This window comes from Onthophagus taurus, chromosome 7 (assembly GCF_036711975.1).
Source record: "Onthophagus taurus isolate NC chromosome 7, IU_Otau_3.0, whole genome shotgun sequence".
Lineage (NCBI taxonomy): Eukaryota > Metazoa > Arthropoda > Insecta > Coleoptera > Scarabaeidae > Onthophagus > Onthophagus taurus.
Window position 1 is genome coordinate 23,946,454 of NC_091972.1, and position 24,492 is coordinate 23,970,945.

A 24,492-nucleotide genomic window follows, 5' to 3' on the forward strand; every position below is an offset into this window, starting at 1 on the left:
AATTATGGATTAGGTGAAAGGATTGTCCTGATTTATTTCGATAACTTTTTTACAAGTATCCGTCTTTTGGAAAAACTGAAAATTAAGAAAACCTTAGCTTGTGGATCAATAAGGTCTCACAAAAATGGTGCACCAAAAAATTTGATAGATGATAAACGAATGAAAAGAGGATATCATGATTACCGGATCGTAAATTTAGATATAAGTTATTACAAATGAACGGACAATAAGTACGTGAAATTTTGCTCTAATTTTCATGGAACAGAAGAGACCACCGTAAAAAGGAAGTAAAAGAATGGAACGAAAATTGATGTGCGCTGTCCTTCAGTCGTTGATGATTACAATAAAAACATGGGTTCGGTAGATCATGCCGGTCAACTTTGACAAGTGTATGCAATCGGCCGCCGTTCCAAGAAGTGGTGGCACGGGCTTTTTTTACTGCGTCCACGAAAATGTCGTAGCGCAAGTTCACCAGCCCAGTTACCCAAAAGACGAAAGTACGGCTATTCTGTTACTGACGACGTAAAACTTGGGAACCGTGGTACGCAATGGATTACTTTTGGAAAAGAAAGAGGAAGGTGTGAAAATTGTTCTGCCAAAGCTATATTGAGTCCAGACCCCACTCAAAATGGACTGCGCGCAATGTTTATTTATGTTGTAATGAAAGAAAGAACTGTTTTTCTGAATATCATAATGTGATTTAGCTAAAGCAAGTGTTACTTATTTTTTAACGTAATAAGAAATGTATTATTTTCATATTAGCAATAAAAGTTTTTGTATACTGCAACATCACTAAAATATATTTCAATGCCTGACAGTACTTTCAAATACCACTATACCCCTGGTAAGTTTCAAAATTTTTGACTTCTTGGGACTCAAAGGGTTAATCCCAATGTTTCTAGTTCTCGGTTTAGTGTTAGTTCTAGTTTTACACTATCACTAGAACTAACACTAGACCTAGAACTAGAATCATTCGGGTTTAGCCATACTGAGAGACGTGCAGCTAAATCCGAATGTTTCTAGGCGGTCGGCAACATCTCGAATTTTCCTAGTGTAGGTTTTGCTTAAAACTGACCAATAGCAACCCTTCTTTTTGGCGCTTCAATTTGAAAACACTCCCCGAATTAAAAAATAGAGTATAGGCATGTTTAATAATTATAAGAACAGATATTAATAAAAATTGTATCTCAAAAATTAATAGAAATATCATCATGAAATAAAAAGCAATTTAAAGCAAATTTACATATGTATTTAATATTTTGAAGATGGTTTTATCAAATTTCAGATTTATGAATTTTTGAATTCAACCATATACATTAATGTTACTATCTCATTTCAACGATTATACGGCCAAGATACATTTTCCAAGCTATAGTTTCCCATAAAGAACTTTTTACCTCCAACTCTTCGTAGTTTTATAGCAAAACGACATAAATGTACTAAGTAAATCGAAAGCGTTGCAAATTAAATTAAGTTTTATCCTACTTTTTAATGACTTTGTACAGGAGTATCTTTAAAGAGAAGTTTCGTTTTGAAACAAGATCAGATAGGGTCGAGCAGTTTTTCGCAATGAATCCGGTTAGGCAATTCTTGCCGCCTACCGCTGTATTTGACTGTACCACCTTCGTTGGTAAAGTTATGCAGTTGCCGACCTTGTGCGGAGTGAATCACCGCAGTTGGTACGCGTAGTACTTAAATACGCCTTAATGGGATTCAACAAAAATAGATTTTGAAGTAGATAGATATATTATGACGAACATCTTTATTTCAAATTTCTAAATAAATCGTTTTCAAACTTTTTTAGAGAGTAAAACTTTCTCAATCTATGATCTTTTATATCTATATCTATTAAAAACACCAATTCTGCTATCGAATTGAATTGAAAATGAATCTGAAAGGAATCACTGTCCATCTCATCGAACAACCATTGAGTCACATCCGTTCCTCATCGGTTTCTCCGATAGTTATCTGTAGAAGATTTTCTTTCCTTTTGTTGCGCAAAACCCGTTATTTAGAGCAGAATTCCATTGCTAAACCGCGAACGAGATCGCCCCGCGTTTCTGCACGATCTCGGTTTGTAGATCTTCCATAAAAAAAAAGTTTTCGGAGGCGTGGTTGTTTGTCGTGACTAATTGGTGTGGCTACAACAAGAGGTTTTATTTTTCGGTCCGGTGGCACCGCAGCATTGCAACTTTACGAACTAACATCCTCTACAAAAACTGACATCCGTTTCTGATAAATAATATGTAGAGAAATTGATTGAGAAATAATTATTTATATAAAAAAATCTTACCTGGTGGCATTCCACATGGTGCTCTTGTTCTAGAATTATCCAAAAAATCTAAATCGTACTTCCTTGCTGGTGGGAATGTGAGGGAAACGTGAGCGAACGTTTCCTGTAGGAAAAAGTACAGGAAGAGCGCCGCCAACAGTATCCACGATAGACGTGACCCCATTTTCAATCACTACCGTTGCAGATAAATCGCTTTCACGAGTAGCATCACTGATTAATGACGTTGTTGGACTCACTTTATAGCTGAAACAACAACAAGAAGACCTTTCAAAAATAAATATTACAACTTTTGTGTCAACGATAGCCGTTTTCTATTTTGCCAGGCTTCGGCTATTACTCAACAACCAAATCCGTTGAATTTAGATGGTAGTGAGTGAGAGTATTACGAACGGCGGAGACCCTTTCCTAATGAAATAACGCCCGGAGGTGTATCAGCATTCTTGAAATGCACGCGACCAGCAAACCTGTTACCACTACTATTCCTTTTTATAGATACGGTGGCACTTAAATAGTCGATAGAATAAAACCTCTGGTTGACGTTGTTTGTGCTGAAGAAACTTGAAGGTTTCTGATTTGGTAATAAAATAGTTTTTTTAATTCAATATTTATTTTAACTATTTTAGAACATTAAGGATTCTTTAGGTATATTTATATTTCTATTAAAGCGGATATGAACGCTTTCAAACCTATATTTCAAACCTCTTCGGAATGATATTTTCAAACTTATTTGAATTTGAACAATCGAATACGATAAAGAACACGGCAAAATCAAGAAATTTATTGGTTTTATTAGAAATGTTCCTAATCGACTTCATTTTGCTCATAAACACTTATAATATACCTATCAAAATCTTACATATCTTTCGAAAAATGTTTCAAAAAATATATTGGTGTGATCAAAAATTAAATAAATCGATTTCGTTTTGCTTCTAGACACTGAGTGTCATCTTAAAAAGTTTATGGAAGTAATATGCTCAGTTTCATATGCAATCCACCACCCACTCAAATTCAAACTACAATTTTGAAACTTCGGTAAAATAATGCTTTATTATCAACTAAGAAACGATGAAAGTTTCCGCCGAAAAAACTCAACTGTTATGTTTCCTGTACCATTGTTATCTCCAACTTTCAATATTTTCTTCCTAGCAATCAATGAAGTTCTGCTCACAAAACGTCAATTTATTTGATTGTCAAACTGTTAGACGCCTTGTAATGCCTCCAGTACGACGTCGCCGAAATTTTGCCGATATCAATGACTTTGATAGGGGCCGAATTATCGATATGAAAGAGGCGGGTCTCTCATACCGAGGGATTGGGAGAAGGCTGAATCGGGACCACACTACAGTTGCTCGGATATAGTCTTTATGGTCCAAAGAAGGTATTCAGAGGCACCGTCCTGGTGGAAGACCAGCCCGAAGAAGTAACGCACATGAAGACCGACTCCTTAGGCGGGTGGCTATCAGGGATCGATTTCAAACAACAAGGTCGATGACAACTGTTTACAGAAGAATTTCTTCCTTTAGGCTTCATTCATACCGTCCTTACGTTCGGCTTCCATTAACACCTCCCCATAAAGCAGCCAGACTTGCATGGTGTCAAAAACAGCAAGGATAGGTTCATCAATGGAATGACATCGTCTTCAGTGACGAGTCAAGATTTTGTTTATGGGCGAATGATGGTCGTTCAAAGACGACACATAGTCTTAACATCTAGGGTTATGGCTTGGGGGGCGATATGTGCTGGACAAAGGTCACCCCTTACGTTCATTCCAGGCAAATTAAACGCACGTCGTTACATCGACACCGTTCTGGAACCGGTGTGGCTTTCATGCAGACGTTGCAGAATGCCACTTTCCAACAAAAAATATTTTTTTGTTTTAAGAATAGAAGTATTATCGAATGAAGTATATCATATTCTTAACATCGAAGACTATCAATTTTTTGTATCAAAAATTTCATTTTTGCGTGAATAATTTATATTTCTTAAATGAAGAATTATATAAGATTATTGTTACATGAATAAGTTTTTCTAAAAAGAAAGAGACCTTATTGTTGACTTAAAAAATCTTTTCCTTACACCAGGAGTATGCGCAATAGAGTTAAACTTAGCACATCGAAATCTAGATGATACAAATTGTGATATTACACCCTTTACACAATTAATAGACATTGTATTGACTTATAATTTAAAATAGAGAGTTGAGAGAGTTAAACAATAATCGGAAATTATTTTGTAAAATTATTGTATATCGAAGTAAAAATTTGTATAAATCGTTAAGAATCCAATCGAGGATGGCATTAGTTATAAGTTTAATATTTATAATCCGTTAGCGCATTCAAATAAAGAACATGAGAGTTAAATAAGTTTAGAATTGAGATTCTAACCTCACTTTTTAAATTTGACATAATCTTAAATTTGTTATTAAAAGACTTCAAATCACTTAAATATTATAATCAGGATACTTATTAGTTAATTTAACGATAGTTTGGAACTTAATAACATATATTGTTGACGAAAATCCATTTCGTAGTTACAAAGTTTTAACATCAAAAATTCATAACGTAGTGTGAAATTTTCGACAAATCGTTTGGTCAAATGTGAAAAAGAAGAATAATAAACCTTATTTTGGAGAAATTCAAAAGATTAAGGCAGAATTTAATAAAATTAATTTTATAACCTCAAAATAATAGAAATATTATAAAATGGATGACCCACCGAAAAATCCAACCAATCAAAATGAACCGATTTTCATTTGTTTCAAGAAAATCGTATATTTCACCCTTATATAGGTTGTTTTGTAGAAAGATTAATTTTATCTTTGTGGTGTTATTCAAATATATGCAGATGAGAATAGGTTATAGGGAATGGATACTTTATTGAAAAGTTAGGAGGACCTTGTCTATAAGTTTGAAGGTACGTATAAAATCTTTTTGAATAAATTAAAAGCAGCTTTTACGCAACATTTACGATACTGAACGATGCAAGAGCACATAGTTTAGTAAGTTTTTGTTGCGTATAAATAAAAAGCGCATAGTATATTTTTGAAATTTTTAGATATTCTTAGATTTTGATACACAATGCATGGAAAGACACCTACAATAACTTTAAACGGTTATTTGAGATAATATTAAAACTTTGGAAAAATATTTCCATTCGCTTTCATGAAGGACAATATGCTCTTGAAGAGCTTAACACAAATCAAGAAATTGCCTCTGGTAATTAACTATATATTTTACATTACCTACATGTTTATATTTATAATGTTTTGTGATGTACCTGTTATTTTAGGTATCACATTGGGACTTCAGTTTATGTTATTGCCGTATGTTCTTTCTCCACGAGGCAGAATTAACAGACGAGTAAAATTATAAAATAAAATTCAATGAAAACGATGAAAATTAATTTATTTTAAGTAATCGGTGCTACATATGTTTCGAGAATTGGATCTCGTCTTCAGGCACGACTAAAATAAGAGGAACGTGAGAAAATGGTAAATAAGAGGAACGTGGTAAAGGGGCGGGAAGTTATTCCCTAGGAAAACCTTATAGAAAAACTCATAGGAAAAATATTCCTTTATTATGGGAATACATCTCAAATTAATCTACATCTCGTTCGTTTCATTCATGAGGTGATCATTGACGTTATTAATCTTTATATGATATTCCTCCAGCAAGTCCATTTCTCTAGACTTTTTTATATTCTTGATCAGTTCGACGTCGTTGAAATTTATTAAATGACCAGTTTCTTGAATATGTTTAAAACCGGCAGACTTATCGTTGGAGATGTGTTCTTTAAATCTGGTGAAGATGTTTCGTCTTTTTATCGACACTTAATTTTGTAAATACCACTTAACTCTTTATCTTTGAATTTATGTTTGTTGTTGAAGATATGGTTGTATAGTTTATTGTGAGAGACAAAAGCTGGAGTAATATTAAATTTTGCCAAATTACGTGTGAGAGTGTTGACTATATTTGGTTGGTATGGCAGAGTAATAAATTTACGTTTCACTTTGCAATGGGGGTATATTATTTTATTGATGTGGGCATTATAGATATTGTAATATATGTTCTGTAGTTCTGAGATAGTATATTTCTTGTTTAGTTCCATCTTTATCATCTTTCTGATTTCATTTGCAATATTATCATCACTGAGCGGCACGTTATAATTCTATTGAAGAGAAATCTAAAATTGGCCATTTTATGTTGGTTACATGTGAAGAATCTTTCTGGATGATACTATCTGTCGACGTGGGTTTTCTATAAATATTAAAGATGTTGTATAAGGCTGTCATTTTTGCTAGATTTCCGTTATCACAATGTTATATTTTAACATATTTAACTATGTAGTATATGATCTTTACAGAATCCAGAAGAAATCGAACAAAACATGTTTGCCCAACGACGATTATATGCTGACCAAAAGATAAGTATTCGATTTGTGCTTCTTATGTGATCATTGATGACATAAAATATAAATGCGAGAAGGTAATTGATGCGATTGAATTATGTTTCAAGTCCGTCCATGTGACAGGAGCACAGTGTCCAACTCACAGTGGTTACTTGTGGACTCTTATTCAGCAAGGTATTTTTAATATACATACATCAGAAGATAAAATTTATCCTTACATTTGCGACGGTTTATATAAAATAAAAATTCTTTCATAATGTTCATTTGCAACATTTGTAGCAAGAGACTTAATACTGTTAGGTGATTGATTTTACCTTTTGGAGTTGAAAATTCGTTATTATTTAGTTTATAATACTATAATTTACAGTTTAAATATATAACAACTTTAAATGATATAAATAAACTTTGTTACAATATTAAATTTTTTTTTATAGACCTGTACCAAATCTCAACAATATTATACTTGAGATAAGAATATAGCGGTTTATAGGGAATCTATACATGCTATGGATTCGATATTTCGCACATCGATATAGACCAAAGAAGTCGATATTTTGAGGGTAATGTTGTGTTTCTAAGTTGCTAAACTTCACTATTTTTAAGAAAATTTTAATAATATTGAAGTTAGTAACTATTTCCGATATAACCGAAAGTGATTGAGACATGACACTACCCTTAAAAGATTGATATCTTTGCCTTATATCGACGTGCCAAATATCAAATCCATTGCAGCTGTAGTTTCCGTATAAAATCCTATGTCCCATTTCCGTGGGACGCCTGTATTCTTGTTTCAAGATTATTAATATACTTATTGCAAGAAAATGGAATTGTTGATGCAACATTAACATATTCTTGTTTCAAGTTTATTAATATACTTATTGCAAGAAAATGGGTTTTTGTTGTTGCAACACTAATATACTCTTGTTTCAAGATAATTGATATACTTCGACGAAGAATTCGTTTTCTTGAGAATCAAGAAATATTTGTATACTTGCTTTGAGAATATGTCGTTTTTCTTCACTCAACAAAATGATCTTGTGGATATATAAGAATATGATAAGCTTAAGCCAAGAGTAATAATCTTCGTTCAAGAATATATTTCTCTCAGTGTATGGTTACAAGAAGGTTCCTGGAGGAAGTTGAATTGCAGATTTTGCCCTGGCCTGCACGGTCACCGGACTTGTCGCCGTTTGATCATTGTCGGATATGATGGGTCGGCGACTAAGACAAGTACCCCGGCCTCCTGAGAATCTGGATGAACTTCGACACCATCTAGAGGTTGCATGGAACGAGATATCCCAGGAGGATATCGGCCACTTAATAGAGAGTATGGGTAGAAGAGTTAATGCAGGCATAGCTGCGCGTGGGGATGCAACCCACTACTAGCTTTTCCTTGTAAAATGTTAGTTTTTGTTTTGTTTTTTTCAACTAAACTTTAATCGTTTCTTAGTTGATAATAAAGCATTATTTTACCGAAGTTTCAAAATAGTAGTCTAATTCTTAATGAGTGGTGTATTTCATGTGAAAGTGAGTGTAATTTTTGAAATCGAAATCTTAAATTTCATCCTAAAGGACGTCGATGTCTACATCAGACAAGGCTGGAATAAAGTGGACAACAAGATAGAGATAACCATGGAGAATAAAGATGAAAGGCTTACATTTAACACAACTTATTATTACACAATGATAAATGAACTAGGAATTAACATTGTATGCTTTGCACGCATAATCTATATCTTTTGTAGCTTGACTGTTAACGCATATACAGCTCCAGCCTCAAGGTTTATATACGGGGTGATTTTTTGAAAACGATCCGCCTAAGATATTTCTGAAACCAAAAGGAAATTGAAAATTTCCGAAAAAAGGTCCACTTATATTTCAAGGGGGAAACGGTTTGACCTATGATTCACACTTTTGACGTTTACCCCAGCGCCTTTACGAATACCTCCCCAAAAATTTTAAATGGAATCACCCACCGCGTGGTATCTCACATGAAAGCTTGCCTTATAAGGATTATGGTGATGTGTCACTTGCCCACGTTTCCTATTTTCTCATACATTTTATGACAAAGTTTATCATTGCCACTTCAGGGGAACGGTAAGCACTATCGAAACCTAATTTTCATCAGTTAGGTGTGGAAACAAAAGAAAACAAGCCGTTGACGTTTTGTCTAACAAACTGTCACATTAGTTGTTTCCGTTTAGTCAACTTTACTTACACTGGTTTCCGTAAAAATGTGTACTTTATTGCTAAAAGGATGGAAGTTATCTATATTTATGGTGCCGAGCAATGTGCTCATGCAACCACAAGGGTTTTTAATCAAAGACATCCAAATAAGCATATGGAGCATAAATACGTTCGCGAACTTGTGCAAAAATTTGAAGTAACTGGATCGGTAGAGAACAAGAAAAGGCATACTAATAAGATAGTAGATGAACTGGCGGAGATGGAAGTAATTGGAAATTTTACCATGGAGCCAACCAGTTCTTTGCGTCAGGTTGCAGCATCCACCGGACTTTCTTACTCGTCGGTACGCAAAGTGACAAAGCTACAGGGCGATTTCGACCGACGAGTAGAATTTTGCGAAACTATGACCGAAATGATCATTGCGAATCCAAATTTAGTAAAAAATATTTGCTTCAGTGATGAGTGCACTTTTTACTTAAATGGACATATGAACAAGCATAATATACGATATTGAAGCGACGAAAATCCCCATATGACAAGAGAGGAACATACCCAGAGACATCAAAAGATTAATGTTTGGGCAGGAATACTAGGTAATTCAATAGTTGGACCCATATTAATTAATGAAACGCTAAATGGTGACGTGTACTTGAATATGTTGGAGAATATCTTCGATCCTCTAATAACTAAAGAAGTGGAAAAGGAAAACTAGCTTGATGAAGAAGGTAATCAAGTACTCGACGAACATCAATTGTAACTGGCTTAACCGGAGATTTCCAAATCAGTCGACTGGTAGACAAGGAACAATCGAATGGCCTCCACGATCACCGGACCTAACAAGTCTTGACATCTTCCTTTGGGGTCATTTAAAGGCAATAGTTTATAAGACTAAACCCATAGATTTAAATGACTTGCGAGAAACGCGATTCCACGAGAAACTTTTCAGAAAGTAAGGCAAGAATTTGAAAACCACTACTTTACTACTGCATGGAGATTTTTTTAGTTTTGTTAAAATGTTATTTTCAACGCCTACTTAGATGATTTAAACATCTAATTTAACATCTTATCCTAATGTAAAATGAATTGATCATTTCTCAATGCTAAATAAAAAAAATGCGTGTGAATCATAGATCAAACCGTTTCCTTCTTGAAATATAAATGAATCTGTTTTGGGAAATTTTCAATTTCCTTTTAGTTTCCGAAATATCTCAGGCGAATCGTTTTCAAAAAATCACCCTGTATATGAAGTTGTCTAGGATTCTATACTGCAATACTGCTGTGTTTCGTGACGTAAATGGGTGCCATTACGGATTGCGCGCGCAACTTCAATGTCATATTTAGTGAGAGTTGAAGTATTTTTTCTAGTATAATATATATTTTTAACTACCATGTCTACCATCATCAACTAACTAATTTTATAATTTTACGTCCATTGAAGACGAAGACAGCAGACGAAGTGGCTCACACATTATTGGATGTTTTTCTATTTTGGGAACTCCCAACGTGTTGCAGGCGGACAACGGACGAGAGTTTGCTAATCGGGTAGTTGAAGAGTTAAGGGAAGTGTGGCCAGAGCTAGCAATAGTCCATTGCAAACCCAGACACTCGCAAAGTCAAGGGAGTGTGGAGAGATGTAACAGGGACATAGAAGATATGTTATTTGCGTGGATGGAAGACACTAAGACTAAGCATTGGAGCTAAGGTCTTTATTTTTGTCAGCTTCAGAAAAATAATGCGATGAAGCGATGTTCGGTAAGCAATAATTTCAGTTCAGCACAAAAAATAAATAACAGTTGCTTTTTCATTAAAGGAAGAAACGCTCATATCGGAATACAGTCATTGCCTGATTCTATCAAAAAAGTTCTTAGAACTGAAGAAGATCTTGAAGAGGCACTTGCAACTACTGTGGAGCAGGAGAATTCCACACGTGGTCCTCATGCAGAAAGTCTTGGAGGATCAACTCCGTTTCCTGATGCAGAAAATACTAAAGAGTCAATTCTGTTTCCTGATGCAGAAAATACTAAAGGATCAACTCCGTTTCCTGATGCAGAAAATACTAAGGGATCAACTCCTGCCCCTTATGTTGATATGGCAAAAAAGAAAAATGGCGAAAAAGAAACTTCAGGAGTCTACAAATGTTATAGCTATGCGCAGGATGTTCATGTTATCTGTGCCCACAGTATAAGTAATACCAACGAAGGTTACGGAGCATTAATTTTATGTCTTCGGTGTGCAAAAAGAAAAATGATGACTTTAAATCAAGAAGAAAAAGCTATCGAAGGAGTGAAAAAGCAGGCCGAGAAAATGAAGTTTACATCTAATAAAAAATTTCACCCGATTGAGGTTGGAACATCAGTTATTGTGCCTGTTCCAAGCCTTGACAGGAGCAAAGGAGATGCGCGAAACTTAATTGGCCTAGTTTTGGAGACAACAAATGATGGACTTTATAAAATTGGAACCAAGAAAGGAGTTATTGACTCGCTGTATTCGAGAAATCAAATTCAAGCGTGTAAAAATACACTTTTGAAAATTCAAGACGTCCCAGAGATTGAATTCTTTCTGTGTCAGATTAGTAGCCAAAATTCTGCCTTCGGGAGCCAAGGGTTTTTGAAGTGTAACTGCAATAAGAAATGTCAAACAAATTTGTGCAAATGTAAGAGGGCCAAAGTGTTTTGCAACTCGAAATGTCACCATTGAGACTCGTGTTCCTAACAAGTAATGGTTTACACAGTTTCCCATATAATCTTACGTATGGTTATATTTTGTATGTTGTTCGTTTTTTTTTTATTTACAAAAATAGAGTTGTATTGGGAAAATTCCAATTCCGTTATTTTTATTGTGAGTTAAGAAGCCAAAGGGTACACTCACATTGACATAACGCTGATAGCAGAAAACAGTGTTTTGAATGTGCGCACCCTTAATTTGCCTAACCCACTTAGGCAAAGTCCGAAGTTAATTTACACTTTTCGGACTTTGCTTGTGCCTCATTTGGCACACCTAAGTTTGCCTGATTGCATATAGTTGCCTAGAGATTCGATTAAACTTCGATTGTTGGTAACATATACAGGAATGGAACCTTTTAAATAATCTACAGCAACTCTTAATTAAATCAATTTGTTAGTAAATTTACAGTTTGCAGCATTGCGACATTTTTATATCTTAATCACAAACAAAATAACGATTATCACAACGATTTTCTTCAAGTTACCTTAATTAATATCTATCATCTAATTCTCTAATTTATTACAGACTTTGTTTTGGCACCAATTTCATTATTTTGATTAAAACAGTTATTTTTTTTTAGAAAACCACAACTGGAGCGTTTTTAATTGATCGCAACTTGTACAACACCAAGTGTACAAGACGGAATTCCATTAAAACTGTACTCTCACGAAGCCGCCGCCGCTAATAACTCAGTACCTGAAATTATGTAAACCAACGAGGGAAAACAGTTTCTTAAGTACTACCTGGAACGGCTATTAAGAGCTCATTGCGCTTTTGTTGCGGAAACTATAAAAAACTAGAAGCAAAAAACCATCGAATTTACAATGATGAAGAACCTGCAACAAGGAAACGAGGCAAGGAAAAATTAAAATGAAGAAGTAATCTTTAAAAAATTATATAGTTCGCCACTGAAAATGTTTTATTAATCCATTAAGCGTTTCTCGTTTACAAACTAATTAAACTTTCATAAGAAATATTGCATAATACAAAATATTAAGATTTACTTTCTTGAACGAAGAAGAAATATTTGCCAATCGTTTACAAACATAATAAACTTATTTTACTGCGTAATATACGTTTGGTAATCTTTTTAAACTCTAAGTTTATTGCATAATAAAACTTACAGAAAGCAATTTCATACAGAAATTGTGTATGAGTACAATTAAAGTTATTAATTTAACCAATATTTAGTAACGGGTAAGGACAGATCGTTAAAGAATATAACTTGTGCTCAATTACATTTATCTAAGATTTCCGTTGGCAACGACCCATAACTTTAATACAGGGGTTTCACAAAAGTCCGGAAGCCTAACTTTCCGATTTATTAACTTTATAATATATTTTTTGATATGCCGTGACTTCCACCATGATCAAGCGTGTTCGGGACAAGGTCTGCCAGAATTTTAAGAGGAAAAATCGATAAGAAGCTAAGTGAATCTGTGCCCAGAATAGTCAAATATCGTTTGGGGCTATCAAAATGCAAAAGACTCTTTGACGGAACAAAGATGTCGCGAATTTCTGAAGCGGTTTTTACCGTCGGAGCTCAAAGACATCGTCATTGGCAAACAAAGTTAGAACTACACTGTTAAAATGTTAGTACTGCCTTGCATCTCGTAGCTACATGCTAAAACATACATTAAGGAGCATTTTCATCATTAAAACTCGTCACCCTGTTTCAACAGAGTTACAAACTTATCTAATACCTATTAGAGGACGATATCAAAAAACACAAAGCCTCTGAAAAAATATGTATTGGTTTTTGAGTTGTCACATATTCAAAGCACAGCTTAAATTATTTCTTTCTATTTGTACCTATCTCGAAACTGGAAGTAACCTTTCTCACTCCCTTTGCAACATCGGTTATATGTCAAGGTAATATACAAAAGTGAATATTGCTCACTTTAAATATAAAATACATTTTTAGAATATAGTAGAATTTAGAAACACAGATTTTTTTAATCAGTCTTAATGTTGTGATGTTGATATTGGGGACGTATGATTTTTATATTTGATATGATGATCACTCATTGTACTCAAGCACTACTTAATCTTCTTTTGCAGCGTTGATGCGTTCCCCAAGCTCTTTTAATATGTTTCGTAGTGGAGGTATATAAACAATCAACTGACCTGGCCCGCCAAGTTGTAAAGCAAAGGTAATCTGCACTTATACCGTACGCCCAATCCAGTAATGTGATGAAGTTTCATCATTCAAGTATCTATGAACTTCAATGTTCCAACATATTCCTAAATCTGCACATGGTACGGTTTGAAACATAGCTTTCGCAAAATGTGTGGATGAGATTGTTGTGGCATTCAAATTTTCTGTTTGATTTCTGTGGACAATGCCTAGCAGTTTTGGCCAACCAGTGCTTTAACCTTCACACAAACACCCAGTAATCTTGAATTCATAAACTGCAAAATGCTTCAATTGCAATGCGGTTCTTTTCCCTACTCTTTCTTGAGCCATTATAACAGACGAACATCTCGTATATTCTAACACACAATACTTCTTCTCTTGCTTTGCTGCCATTTTGAGAAATACTGGAATCATACAGTGTTGGTTGTATTGTATGAAATATCTGCATACTATACAACCTTAATGAGTTTGCAATTATTTTTAAGACCGCCCCATATATTTCATTGGAATTTACATTTATGATTATCACTGATTATGAATTCCTACCTTGTTGACCTCTCTGACATATGCTCAAGACCCCGCTGATATTTCTGGATCAGCAGTGTCCAGAGCATATGTGAGGGACAACAAAGGGTTAAGAAGATTAAAATAACGTAATTCAAACTAGAATGTTCGAAAACCAGATGAGGTAGTATAGATGGTGCCTTCTTTGTCAATTATAAGTTGGTATCGATAAATATTAATTTCCTCAAAACAAAATTAATTTCATTTAGAACGTCGGTAGCTTATTTAAAGATTTCATTACTTCACACATTCTTCTATATTCCATTTAACTTCTCGACGCTTGAATATTTTATTACTTTGAATACTTTGACACGTTTTGCCTTATCCACGGTTCACCACTGATAAGTAAGGCAGGAGCTGTATATATGCGTAAAAAATCAGCTTACTACTTCAATGCTTACTTCATTTATCAATGCGTAATAATAAGTTGTGTTAAATGTAATCCCTTTATCTCTATTTTCTATGATTACCTTTATATTGTAGTCCATTTTGTTCCAACCCTACCTGAAAACCGCGAATTCTTATTGGTTATTAACGTTGTGAATGAAAGTTAATAGTCAAATTAATACAATCGATTTAGAAGCAAAATAAAGCTAATTGATGAAATTAGTGATAACATCTTTATATAAAATATACATAGAATTATTTGATTACGCAATTAATCGCTATTATAATTTTTTTAGGATTATTCCAAGTGCTAATGAGCAAAACAAAATCTATTGGGATCACTTTTAAAAAAACCAATAAATTTCTTGATTTTGTAACCCCCTTAGAAAGAAATATAAAATGTGGATTTCAAAAATTATTACGTCCATAAACTTTTTAAGTTGACTCTCGGTGTCTAGAAGCGAAACGAAGTCCATTTATCCTATTTTTTATTACACCAAAACCTTTATTGAGGTTGGAACATATTTTGAAAGATATCTAAGATTTTGATAATAATTGATTCCATCGACTTGTCAAGTTAATACAATTGATTTAGAAGCAAAATAAAGTTAATTAATGTAATTATTGATAACACCAATACATGAACTTTAAGATTTTTTTTAGAACTTTAAGGCCATAACATTTTTTAAGATTATTCCAAGTGTTAATGAGTAAAATAAAGTCTGAGACTCCGCACCAATACTCTACGTCCAAAACAGTGATGTGGAACTTCATTGATCAAGTCTCTATGAACTTATCTCACTTACTCTATGAATCGTTAATTGGTGCAGGAGCTGCATACGATACGGTTTGAAACATAGCTTTCGCAAAATGGTGGGAAGAATTTGTTGTGGTATTCAAATCTCGCAGCTTAAATTCTGTAGACAATGAGGACCTATGTAGCAGTTTTAGTCAATCAGTGCTTTTACCTTTACACAAACAACCAGTAGTCTTGAACTGGCAATACCACTGCAAAATACTTCGTAATACCAATACAATTCTTTGCCGTACTCTTTCTGATAAATACATTGAGCCACTATAACAGACGAACATCTCGTATATTCTAACACACAAAAGTTCTACTCTTGCTTTGCTGCCATTTTGGGAAATACTGAAATCGTACTGCCACCTGGTGCATACCAAGGTCTATAGAACATAAGGTTACCCAATGCCGATTTTCCTCCTCTGAGAGGCAAGGTGAGTCAGTGACGTAGCTGGTTCTATGAACAACACAACACGCTGCGAGGTTTAAATATTTTATATAGACTGTACCACAGTATAGGCCAGGTATGTCAAACACGCGGCCCGCGGGCCGCATGCGGTCCACCACAATTTTTTTAATAATATATATTAATTTATAGTTTAAAAGTAAATTTTGTTTTTATTTGTAGCAGTTCAGTTTAATGCAGTTGCAGTGTGCAGTTTAAATTAATAAGTGATTATTCAATTAGTTGATATCAAGCATTGGAGTTTGTAGTTTGAACTTTTTGGTTGACGCTGGCATCGCGTCTTGTTGCATGAATACTTGAGCCACGGTACATATTTGTACAAGTCATCGCATCTTCAATCGTTTGGGAACGATATTTTGAGCTCTAACGTGGATAGTAAATTAAAAAGTTATTTAATAAAAAAACAGACAAACTTCAAGAACAATGAGTAAAAAAGGTCAATTGAAGAGGAACATCATAATTTTCAGGAAAAATGGGAATTGCAATATTTTTGTGTCCAAAACAAGAATAAAATATTATGTTTGATATGTAAAATCACTATTTCAGTTGCCAAGTAATACAATCTTAAAAGGCCCTACGACACAAATCACAAAACACAGTATGATCAATACGTTGGAAAATTTCGTGAAGACAAATTGTCGGAGTTGAAATCAATTCTTCAAAAACAACAAAGTCACTAGATCTGTTGAAGACAGTACAGCTGCTGTAAAAGTTAGTTATGTACTATCACATTTAATCGCAAGCAAATCGAAACCATTCACTGAAGGGGAATTTATTAGCGAATGCTTAATTAAAGCGGCAGAAGAATTATGTCCACAACAAATAAAAAAATTTAAAAGTGTAAGTTTACGTCGTAATACTGTAGCTAACAGAGTTGATGAAATAGCCGAGAATTTGAGATGTCAAGATAATTCAATAATATCAACATTTCAAGCGTACTCTGTTGCAATTGATGAAAGTACAGATATTCGAAATGTCTCTCAGTTGGCAGTTTTTATTCGCGGATGCGGTGTTAATTTAAAAGTAAGTGAAGAACTTTTGGAAGTCATTCCTATGCATAATACAACTACCGGAGTTGATATTTTTGGTGCGCTTATGGAGGTTTTGAAGAAGTATAAGTTGCCATTGGAAAAGTTGGTTTGTCTTACAACTGATGGTGCACCTACCATGACCGGTATTACTGAGAGAGTTGTTGCAAGATTAAAAGAAGCATGCAAACAGCATGGTAACAATAATTTAGAACATTTTCACTGTATCATTCACCAGCAAGTACTGTGCTCCAAAGTTTTAAATATCGGACATGGTTTAAAAATAGTCACCAAAATTGTAAATTATATTCGAGCACGTAGAGTTAGTCATCGTCAATTTGCTTTATTTTTGGAAGATATAGAATGTGAATACACTGATCTACCATATTATACGAAAGTTCGATGGCTTTCAAATTGCTGGACGAAATCATAATTTTCTTGGAAACAAAAAATTATGAATGTGCTGAATTAAAAGATGGACAATGGATAAAAGACTTGGCTTTCTCAGTTGATATTACAAATCATCTTAATCAACTTAATCTTAAGCTTCAAGGCAAAAATCATGTTGTTACAACGCTATTTGATAATATTAACGCTTTCAAACAAAAATTATTACTTTGGCGAAAACAAATAGAAATAGAAAACTTATCTCACTTTGAAAGCTGTCAATATCTATTACTTAAAACACCTAAATTAAAATTTATAGAATATGCTCACCAAATTAAATTGTTAGAAATGGAATTCGATCGACGATTTTGTGATTTTAAAAGCTGTGAAGTACAATTTCGTCTTTTTACTTCACCTTTATCTATCGATATTGAAATTGTTGACGAAAATTTACAAATGGAATTAATTGATATCCGATGTGATTCTTTGCTGAAGGAAAAATGTTTATCTGTAGATCGATTTCCTAAAATGTTACGCGTATACTGTCTATGTTCGGAAGCACTTATTTATGCGAGCAACTATTTTCTATACTGAAAAATAACAAAACTTCAGAAAGGTCAAGATTAACCGATCAACATGTATCATCAATTTTAAAAATTGCATCAGCTCAAGATATTCAACCAAATATTGATGACTTGGTTTGCAACAAACGATGTCAAGTATCTTCTAAAAAGTAATATTAAACTGTGTTTACTAAGTAGTATTAAATTTTGTTTATAAAAACATTTAATTTAGTGTTTTTTAATATAGAATATTTATAGTTTACATGTAAAGATGAAAATATTTTAGGTTTTGTTAAAAAAAAAACATTGAGTTTAATAAATACATACCTTCTTCAGAAACAAGTTCGAACTTGTTTTTGAAGAAGGTTGCAACATGGCATCCGAAACGTCAAACATTTTTTCAAAAAACGCACGGCTTAACCCGAAAGATTCTAGTTCTAGGTCTTGTGTTAGTTCTTGTGATAGTGCTAGTGTTAGTTCTAGTGTTAGTTTAATTAATATCGGCCGTGAAAACCTTCGTACTTACATAATATAATCATTCTAACAATCGTATTTTATTAATATTTTGGTCAGTAAAAACATGCGCCCCCCAACTTAGTACAAAATAGATCATGTGGCCCGCAATACCATATGAGTTTGACATGCCTGGTATAGGCTATCTTTTACTCAACTCTTTACTCTGAGTGTATCGAACCAGTGACATCAATTTACGGGGTAATAATCGATACTACAGAGGCATAGGGAATTAGATAATCTTAGGTTCTATAGACCTTGGATGCATACTATACAACCTTACTATCCGTGCAAAAACATTGTAATCGCTAAACATTTCTACGTAACATATGTGACATTGATTTCTTCTCAAAAACTATCCGACGAAAAAATTTCAAATTTGAATAGGTAGAATAATGTTTTCTTTATGAGATGCATATTTTAATTTTTCAATATTGCATATAGTTTCGCGAAAATCGCGGTTAAGTAGGATGCGGTTATGTCAAAAACGACTGGGTAGATTTCAACGCGGTTTTTACCAAAATATTCAAATAATTACGTTTGTCGACTCCCGTTATCAGTTTTTCAAAGTTATGTCTCTCTAATTTTTTTAGAGCGATTGTTGTATTTGTAATTCGCATAATAAATTAAAAAGAAACAGTAATAAGACGTGCGGGAATAAGGGGGTTCCATCCAATCGGAAAAGATGGAGCTGATATGTGTTCCAGACAGGACGTCGCCTAAATAAAGGCGCGACGTCGACTAAAAAGAAATTATCCGACGAAATTTTTTCGCCGGATAGATTTTGAAAAAACAAATCGCAAAACGGGTAATGTTGCCGTCACCCTCAAAAATCGGGTGCTTTTTTCGATATCGTTTATTAATGTTTGAAAAAAAATATGCAAAATTTCATGTCTCTATGTGCTTCCGTTCTGTTTTTATTAGCAGAAATACTGTAATGCCGAACTTTAGCGACGCCCTGTAATAGTATTTCATATAAATCACTTCAATTAATATTACTTGTAATAAAATTATAATGGAAGTATTTAGAAAATCATTTTAAAATTGTAATTGCACTTTTCCACGTAATAATCACTTAAAACGATGTTCACTTTCTGTGTACGGTTTTATTGAGGTGTTAACAAGAATATATTATACATGCCAATTAGCGTGAGCATCAAAATAGAAAAGTCGTGGGTAAACAATAGTGAGTGTTTGGATACGAATAAATAAATTGGCCGGATTTTGACTCATTGTTCTTGACAACTCCCAGTTTCGAGAGACGGCGGCGCGTTAAAAAGGAAAGTTAGAAAATTTTCTTTTCGGCCAAATTGGGCATCATTAAATTTTCGTTGGTTACGCTATCTCCACAGCATTGAAAGTTCATTTATCTACACACAACAGTGTTAACAACAATTAACAGGTATCGAACAGATGTTTCATTGATATTTTATTCATCAATGACTATCTAAACAGGTACGATTAAATCTTGATTGTAAAAAATTGAGGTCGTGACGGGGATTCAATGTAATTGGCCTCTATTCCAAGGTCCAATTGTTCTGAGATCTATAATTATTGAACGACGTCTTCAATAATTTAGCATTGTTTTTAACCTCTCTTAAAAAATAACAAATAATCTTCTATTATCCTGTTTAATTTTAGTATTAAGTTATATTACAAAATTACGAAATAATCAAATATAAACGTAACCATGTACGAAAGAGTTGCAAAACTACGAAGAATGTGTGAAGGCGAGATTCAATGTAGTCTGTAGTACGTGATAGACTTGTTAATTCCTACTTTACATAAAGTATTTGTTATTTAAATTGATGTGCGTGGAAAAGTATTATTGGGAAAGGACCTTTATTCAAGGTTTTTTTTAACCTACACCAAAACATAAAAAAAATCCTACCTTAATCATTGTTACAACAAAGAAAGCTCTAATAAAAAACCCGATGATAATAATCAAGATGTTAATTAAATTTCTACACGATTTCTACGCCTTCCAAATGTGTTAATTTCAAAACCAAACAAGATTTAAAAATAAGAACCTCACGTGTTTTACCCACAAATATGTATAAACGCAAATAGGACGAGATCACTTCAAAAGGATTCGTTCGTATTCATTTATGCTCGTTTTTATTAACATCAACGATCTCGAATGTGGACCATTCGATGCCTGGAGGGTTCGACCTGCTGCCGGACATGATTTTCTCTTTTAACCAATCGACCTTAATTCAAAAAATTTCGGGTCAAGTCACGAGACGTCTTAACCTGTCTTAACCCTGTCTTATCACCTGTCACCAAAAATGCCGAAAAAGTTTAACGGTATAAACCAAAAAGCAGTAGCGGCACAAGCTAGAAAAACAGCCGCTGAAGAATTAAAATTAGCCAAGGTGGCTGAAGAAGAAGAACAAGCTTTATGGCAAGATAATGATAAGCACGTATTAAGGAAGATTAAAAGGAAGGAAGAACGCGAAAAGAAAAAGTTGAGTGTTTTTGAGAAGAAAGCGGAAAAAAAGATATTGTTGGAGAGGGAAATGGATGAGATTAAATCGAAATCGGCGGGATCTTCTAAGATTACGGTAGCGCAGATTGAGAGCAAAACTCGAAAAGGGAATTTAAATGAAACTTGTAATAAAACTGTGCAGAAAGAGCAGGTTTTAGAAGAAAACATTAACCACTTCGTGGATGATGAAATTAACGCGAGGAATGTTACCGAGGCTATAGCTGCTTTAGATTTTCAAGAAGTGGTTCCGATGAATTATAAAGCTTTTGAGAAGAGTAGATTGGAAGAGATTAAGAAGGAGAATCCAACGCTGCGATTAAATCAAATTAAACAAATGATATTTAAAGAATGGGAAAGACGTCCTAAGAATTCACAAAATAAATCATAATAAAAGTAAAGCGATTTCGTATAAATGAAAGATATTTAGAGATTATAGATACTATTATAGAATATAAATTATAGAGACGTTTAGTTGCTGATAATGAAACATTTATACCAGCAAGAAAGCAAACAAAAAAATCATGCGTTAAAGATGATTGCATTTCGTATCTATATCAAGTAAAAACCATATATTAAGAAGTTCGCTTAGAAATTTTTTGAAATTTATTACGTTAATTCAATTTCGGTTTTAATTAACTTGAAAAATGTTAGATGGCTTAGATTAACTCTAATTTCAAACATCTGTTATAAAATGTCACTCGTTTGTGTGAATTCTCCAACCCTATTTTGTTACGTTTAAAAAAAAGTTAATAAAGATTTCTACTGCTTTATGTTTTTGTGCTTGTTTTGATTTTCCCTGCACTGAGAAAAATGATATGGATAATTGAACTAAATCAATTTAGGTTGAAATTGAAGTTAATATCCATTATACCAGTTTGTTTAACGTGATAGAAAAAACTTTTCGAATTTTGTTGTACTTTTACTGGTTTATTTATATTTTTGTTGTCTAACTAGTTTCGGCAAAAGCCATCATCAGAGACAACTACAAGAATTAACAATTTTTAATCAATAAGTGAAATTTAAATATGTGAATTAACAATAAAAAGTTTTTTATAAAAAGGTTTTTAAAAAATACTTACAAGTCAATGTATTTTACAGGAAATTAATATCGAAAATATAAAGCGGTGAACAAATTAAAATTATTATTGTCACAAAATTTACTTAAAATAAACGTAAAAATTCTTTTACAAATCTTTAAAGATTTAACTCCGCATGGACATCTTTTGTGGAAAAGGTGGATTGGCCGCTGGGACCCCAAAAAGTGCGAAAAATGCACGCGGACCGGATGCATTAGTCCTCTGCATTTTGGGGGAAAGGAATGGTTAAATACTTGTAAAGTGGGTTTTTTAAAGAAAGTACTTGATCATTAAGGCATTCTAAATCTGTGTTGTTATTTTTAAATTTATCTATTTCATTTTGTTCTAATAAACTAAGTTTAAAACCTTTGTTCTGTTTATGTAGCAACGTAACACCCTCTTGTATGTCAAGATCATGTCTAAACATTAATATATGTCTAACAAAATTGGAATTATCATTATGTTGGTGTTCTTTAATTCTAGTTTTGATAGATCTACCTGTTTCACCAATATAAGATTTCGTCTTTGGCGTTGAATAGTTTTTTCTGTAAAGTGTTTATGTTTTTATAGGAAATATTAATATCGTATTTACGGAAAATCTTTTGGATATTATAAGCAACATTACCAGGGAAATTAATTGATCTATATATTAAATTACTATTTTGTGTGAGTGGTTGTAAAGTGGTTGAATTTTTAAGTTGATGTTTTATCTGAAGTTTTTTAATTAAAGAATTTATATGTGGTATTGAGAAATCATTATTAATTGCTATAGATCTAATGATATTAAATTCATTATTTCTATCTTGTTCAGATAGTGGTGTATTGAGACATCTGTGTATATAAGCTCTGAAAGCTGCAGCTTTATGAGAATTATGATGGAAAGAAAAATTAGGAATTACAGTGTCAGTTTGTGTGGGTTTTCTATAAATTTTAAATTCAATTGATTCTCCTTTATTAATGAGAGGTAAATCTAAAAAATTTAGTTGGTTGTCGCTTTCTAATTCCAAAGTGAATTTAATATTACTATGTAAATTATTGATGTAATTATGAAACTCATTAATAGAGATATCATTCTCATTATTCCAAATAATTAATACGTCATCAACATATCTGCGCCAAAGCGTTATGTTCTTATTTAGAGGATTGTTAGTGTCAAAAATTGTATTTTCAAGATGATTAAGGAAAATATCCGAGAGAAGGACGCTCTCTTGTAGTTGTCTCTGATGATGGCTTTTGCCGAAACTAGTTAGACAACAAAAATATAAATAAACCAATAAAAGTACAACAAAATTCGAAAAAATTTTTCTATCACGTTAAATCAATTTAGTTGTTAGACAAATAGTCATTTATGCTAGAAAATTTATTCATTTACCTAACGTAATTTAGTTGACACATACAATTCTAATTAAGTCAAATTTATGATAGTTAATTTATCTATTTTCTGAGATGATATAACTAATTTTTAGAAAAAGAAACTACATCGTGGAAACTAGTTGATAAGTCTAGTTGTTGAGTAGTTTAGTTACCTAAAGTATTTGGTATTTTTATCTATTTTGTTCTAGTCTGAATTTCTATATACATGTAACAATGAAATATTTTACCTAAATGGACAAATGTACTATTATTAAATACTCTATTTAAATGTATTTTAGTCGTTTTGTCTACCTGTTTTCATCGTTACATCGATCGTTTATAGAAAATATTTCTGAATACAAAAATATTTAAGGATTCGCTACCAACTTACAGTTATAAACTTTCTTCATTATTACAGTTACAAACCTGTAAGACTGTATTCTTGTTTTGTTAGAGGGAAGTCCACTAATATTAATATGTTTTGTTTTATTCTCAGTCGTCATTAACGTGTTCAGGTACTCGGAGTGTTTTTACAATTTGGTAAGAAATAAAATTAGATATGCAAGTTCAAGATACTGTAACTACTTTGTTACAGCAGTAGAAATTGCATGTATTGCAGTGAAGTTCCTCATAAATATGAATATCTAAATTTAAGTGATGTAAGTAAAGAACTAAACACAACGGCGCTTCCTTTTTCACGTTCCCTTTTAAATAATGTGTTATCGTGTACTCATATAAGAATAAATAATACTAAGTATAGAAAAAATGATGTAATCGTAATAAAAGATGGTAACTCTGTCCATGGTTCACAATTTCACTATGTACGCTATATTATTTGTCTTGCCAACGTGCACTATTTTGTTACTAGTATTGTAAACATTAGAAAATACGACGATCATACTTTATCTTATTTGGTTCAGCAACTTCAAAGTTCCGTCGATAAATATTATTACTTTAAATGATGATTGCTCATGCGTAAAATTAAAACCACCATTAGAATAAGTCCTTTTTTTCTTCGTTTTATTAAATGAAAAATGATATGTAGTTCTTTTATAGTTTGTCTTATTGATATGTATTCTTTATAGTTTAAGAAAAATAATTGTTGATATTTAGTGTA

The 24,492-nt window shown here is 33.0% G+C and overlaps 2 protein-coding genes and 1 pseudogene across 10 annotated transcripts in view; 2 read left to right on the forward strand and 1 right to left on the reverse strand.

Annotated features, from left to right (window-relative positions):
- LOC111429468 (DOMON-like domain-containing protein nahoda) overlaps positions 1 to 24,492 on the reverse strand; it is an 80,365-nt gene that overhangs the window by 27,575 nt on the left and 28,298 nt on the right. For all 9 annotated transcript variants that reach the window (XM_071198139.1, XM_023065382.2, XM_023065383.2 and 6 more), the window contains exon 2: positions 2,294 to 2,536. In XM_071198139.1, the coding sequence (XP_071054240.1) occupies positions 2,294 to 2,456 (163 nt within the window). In that variant the 5' untranslated portion in view covers positions 2,457 to 2,536. The remainder of the gene's footprint in view (positions 1 to 2,293; positions 2,537 to 24,492) is intronic.
- LOC139430437 (protein FAM200C-like) lies at positions 10,633 to 17,428 on the forward strand. The gene is made up of 3 exons (XM_071197470.1): positions 10,633 to 10,639; positions 10,698 to 11,396; positions 16,641 to 17,428. The coding sequence occupies exons 1-3, from the start codon at positions 10,633 to 10,635 to the stop codon at positions 17,426 to 17,428; spliced, it is 1,494 nt and encodes a 497-aa protein (XP_071053571.1).
- LOC111429455 (coiled-coil domain-containing protein 124 pseudogene) lies at positions 20,747 to 21,334 on the forward strand (annotated as a pseudogene).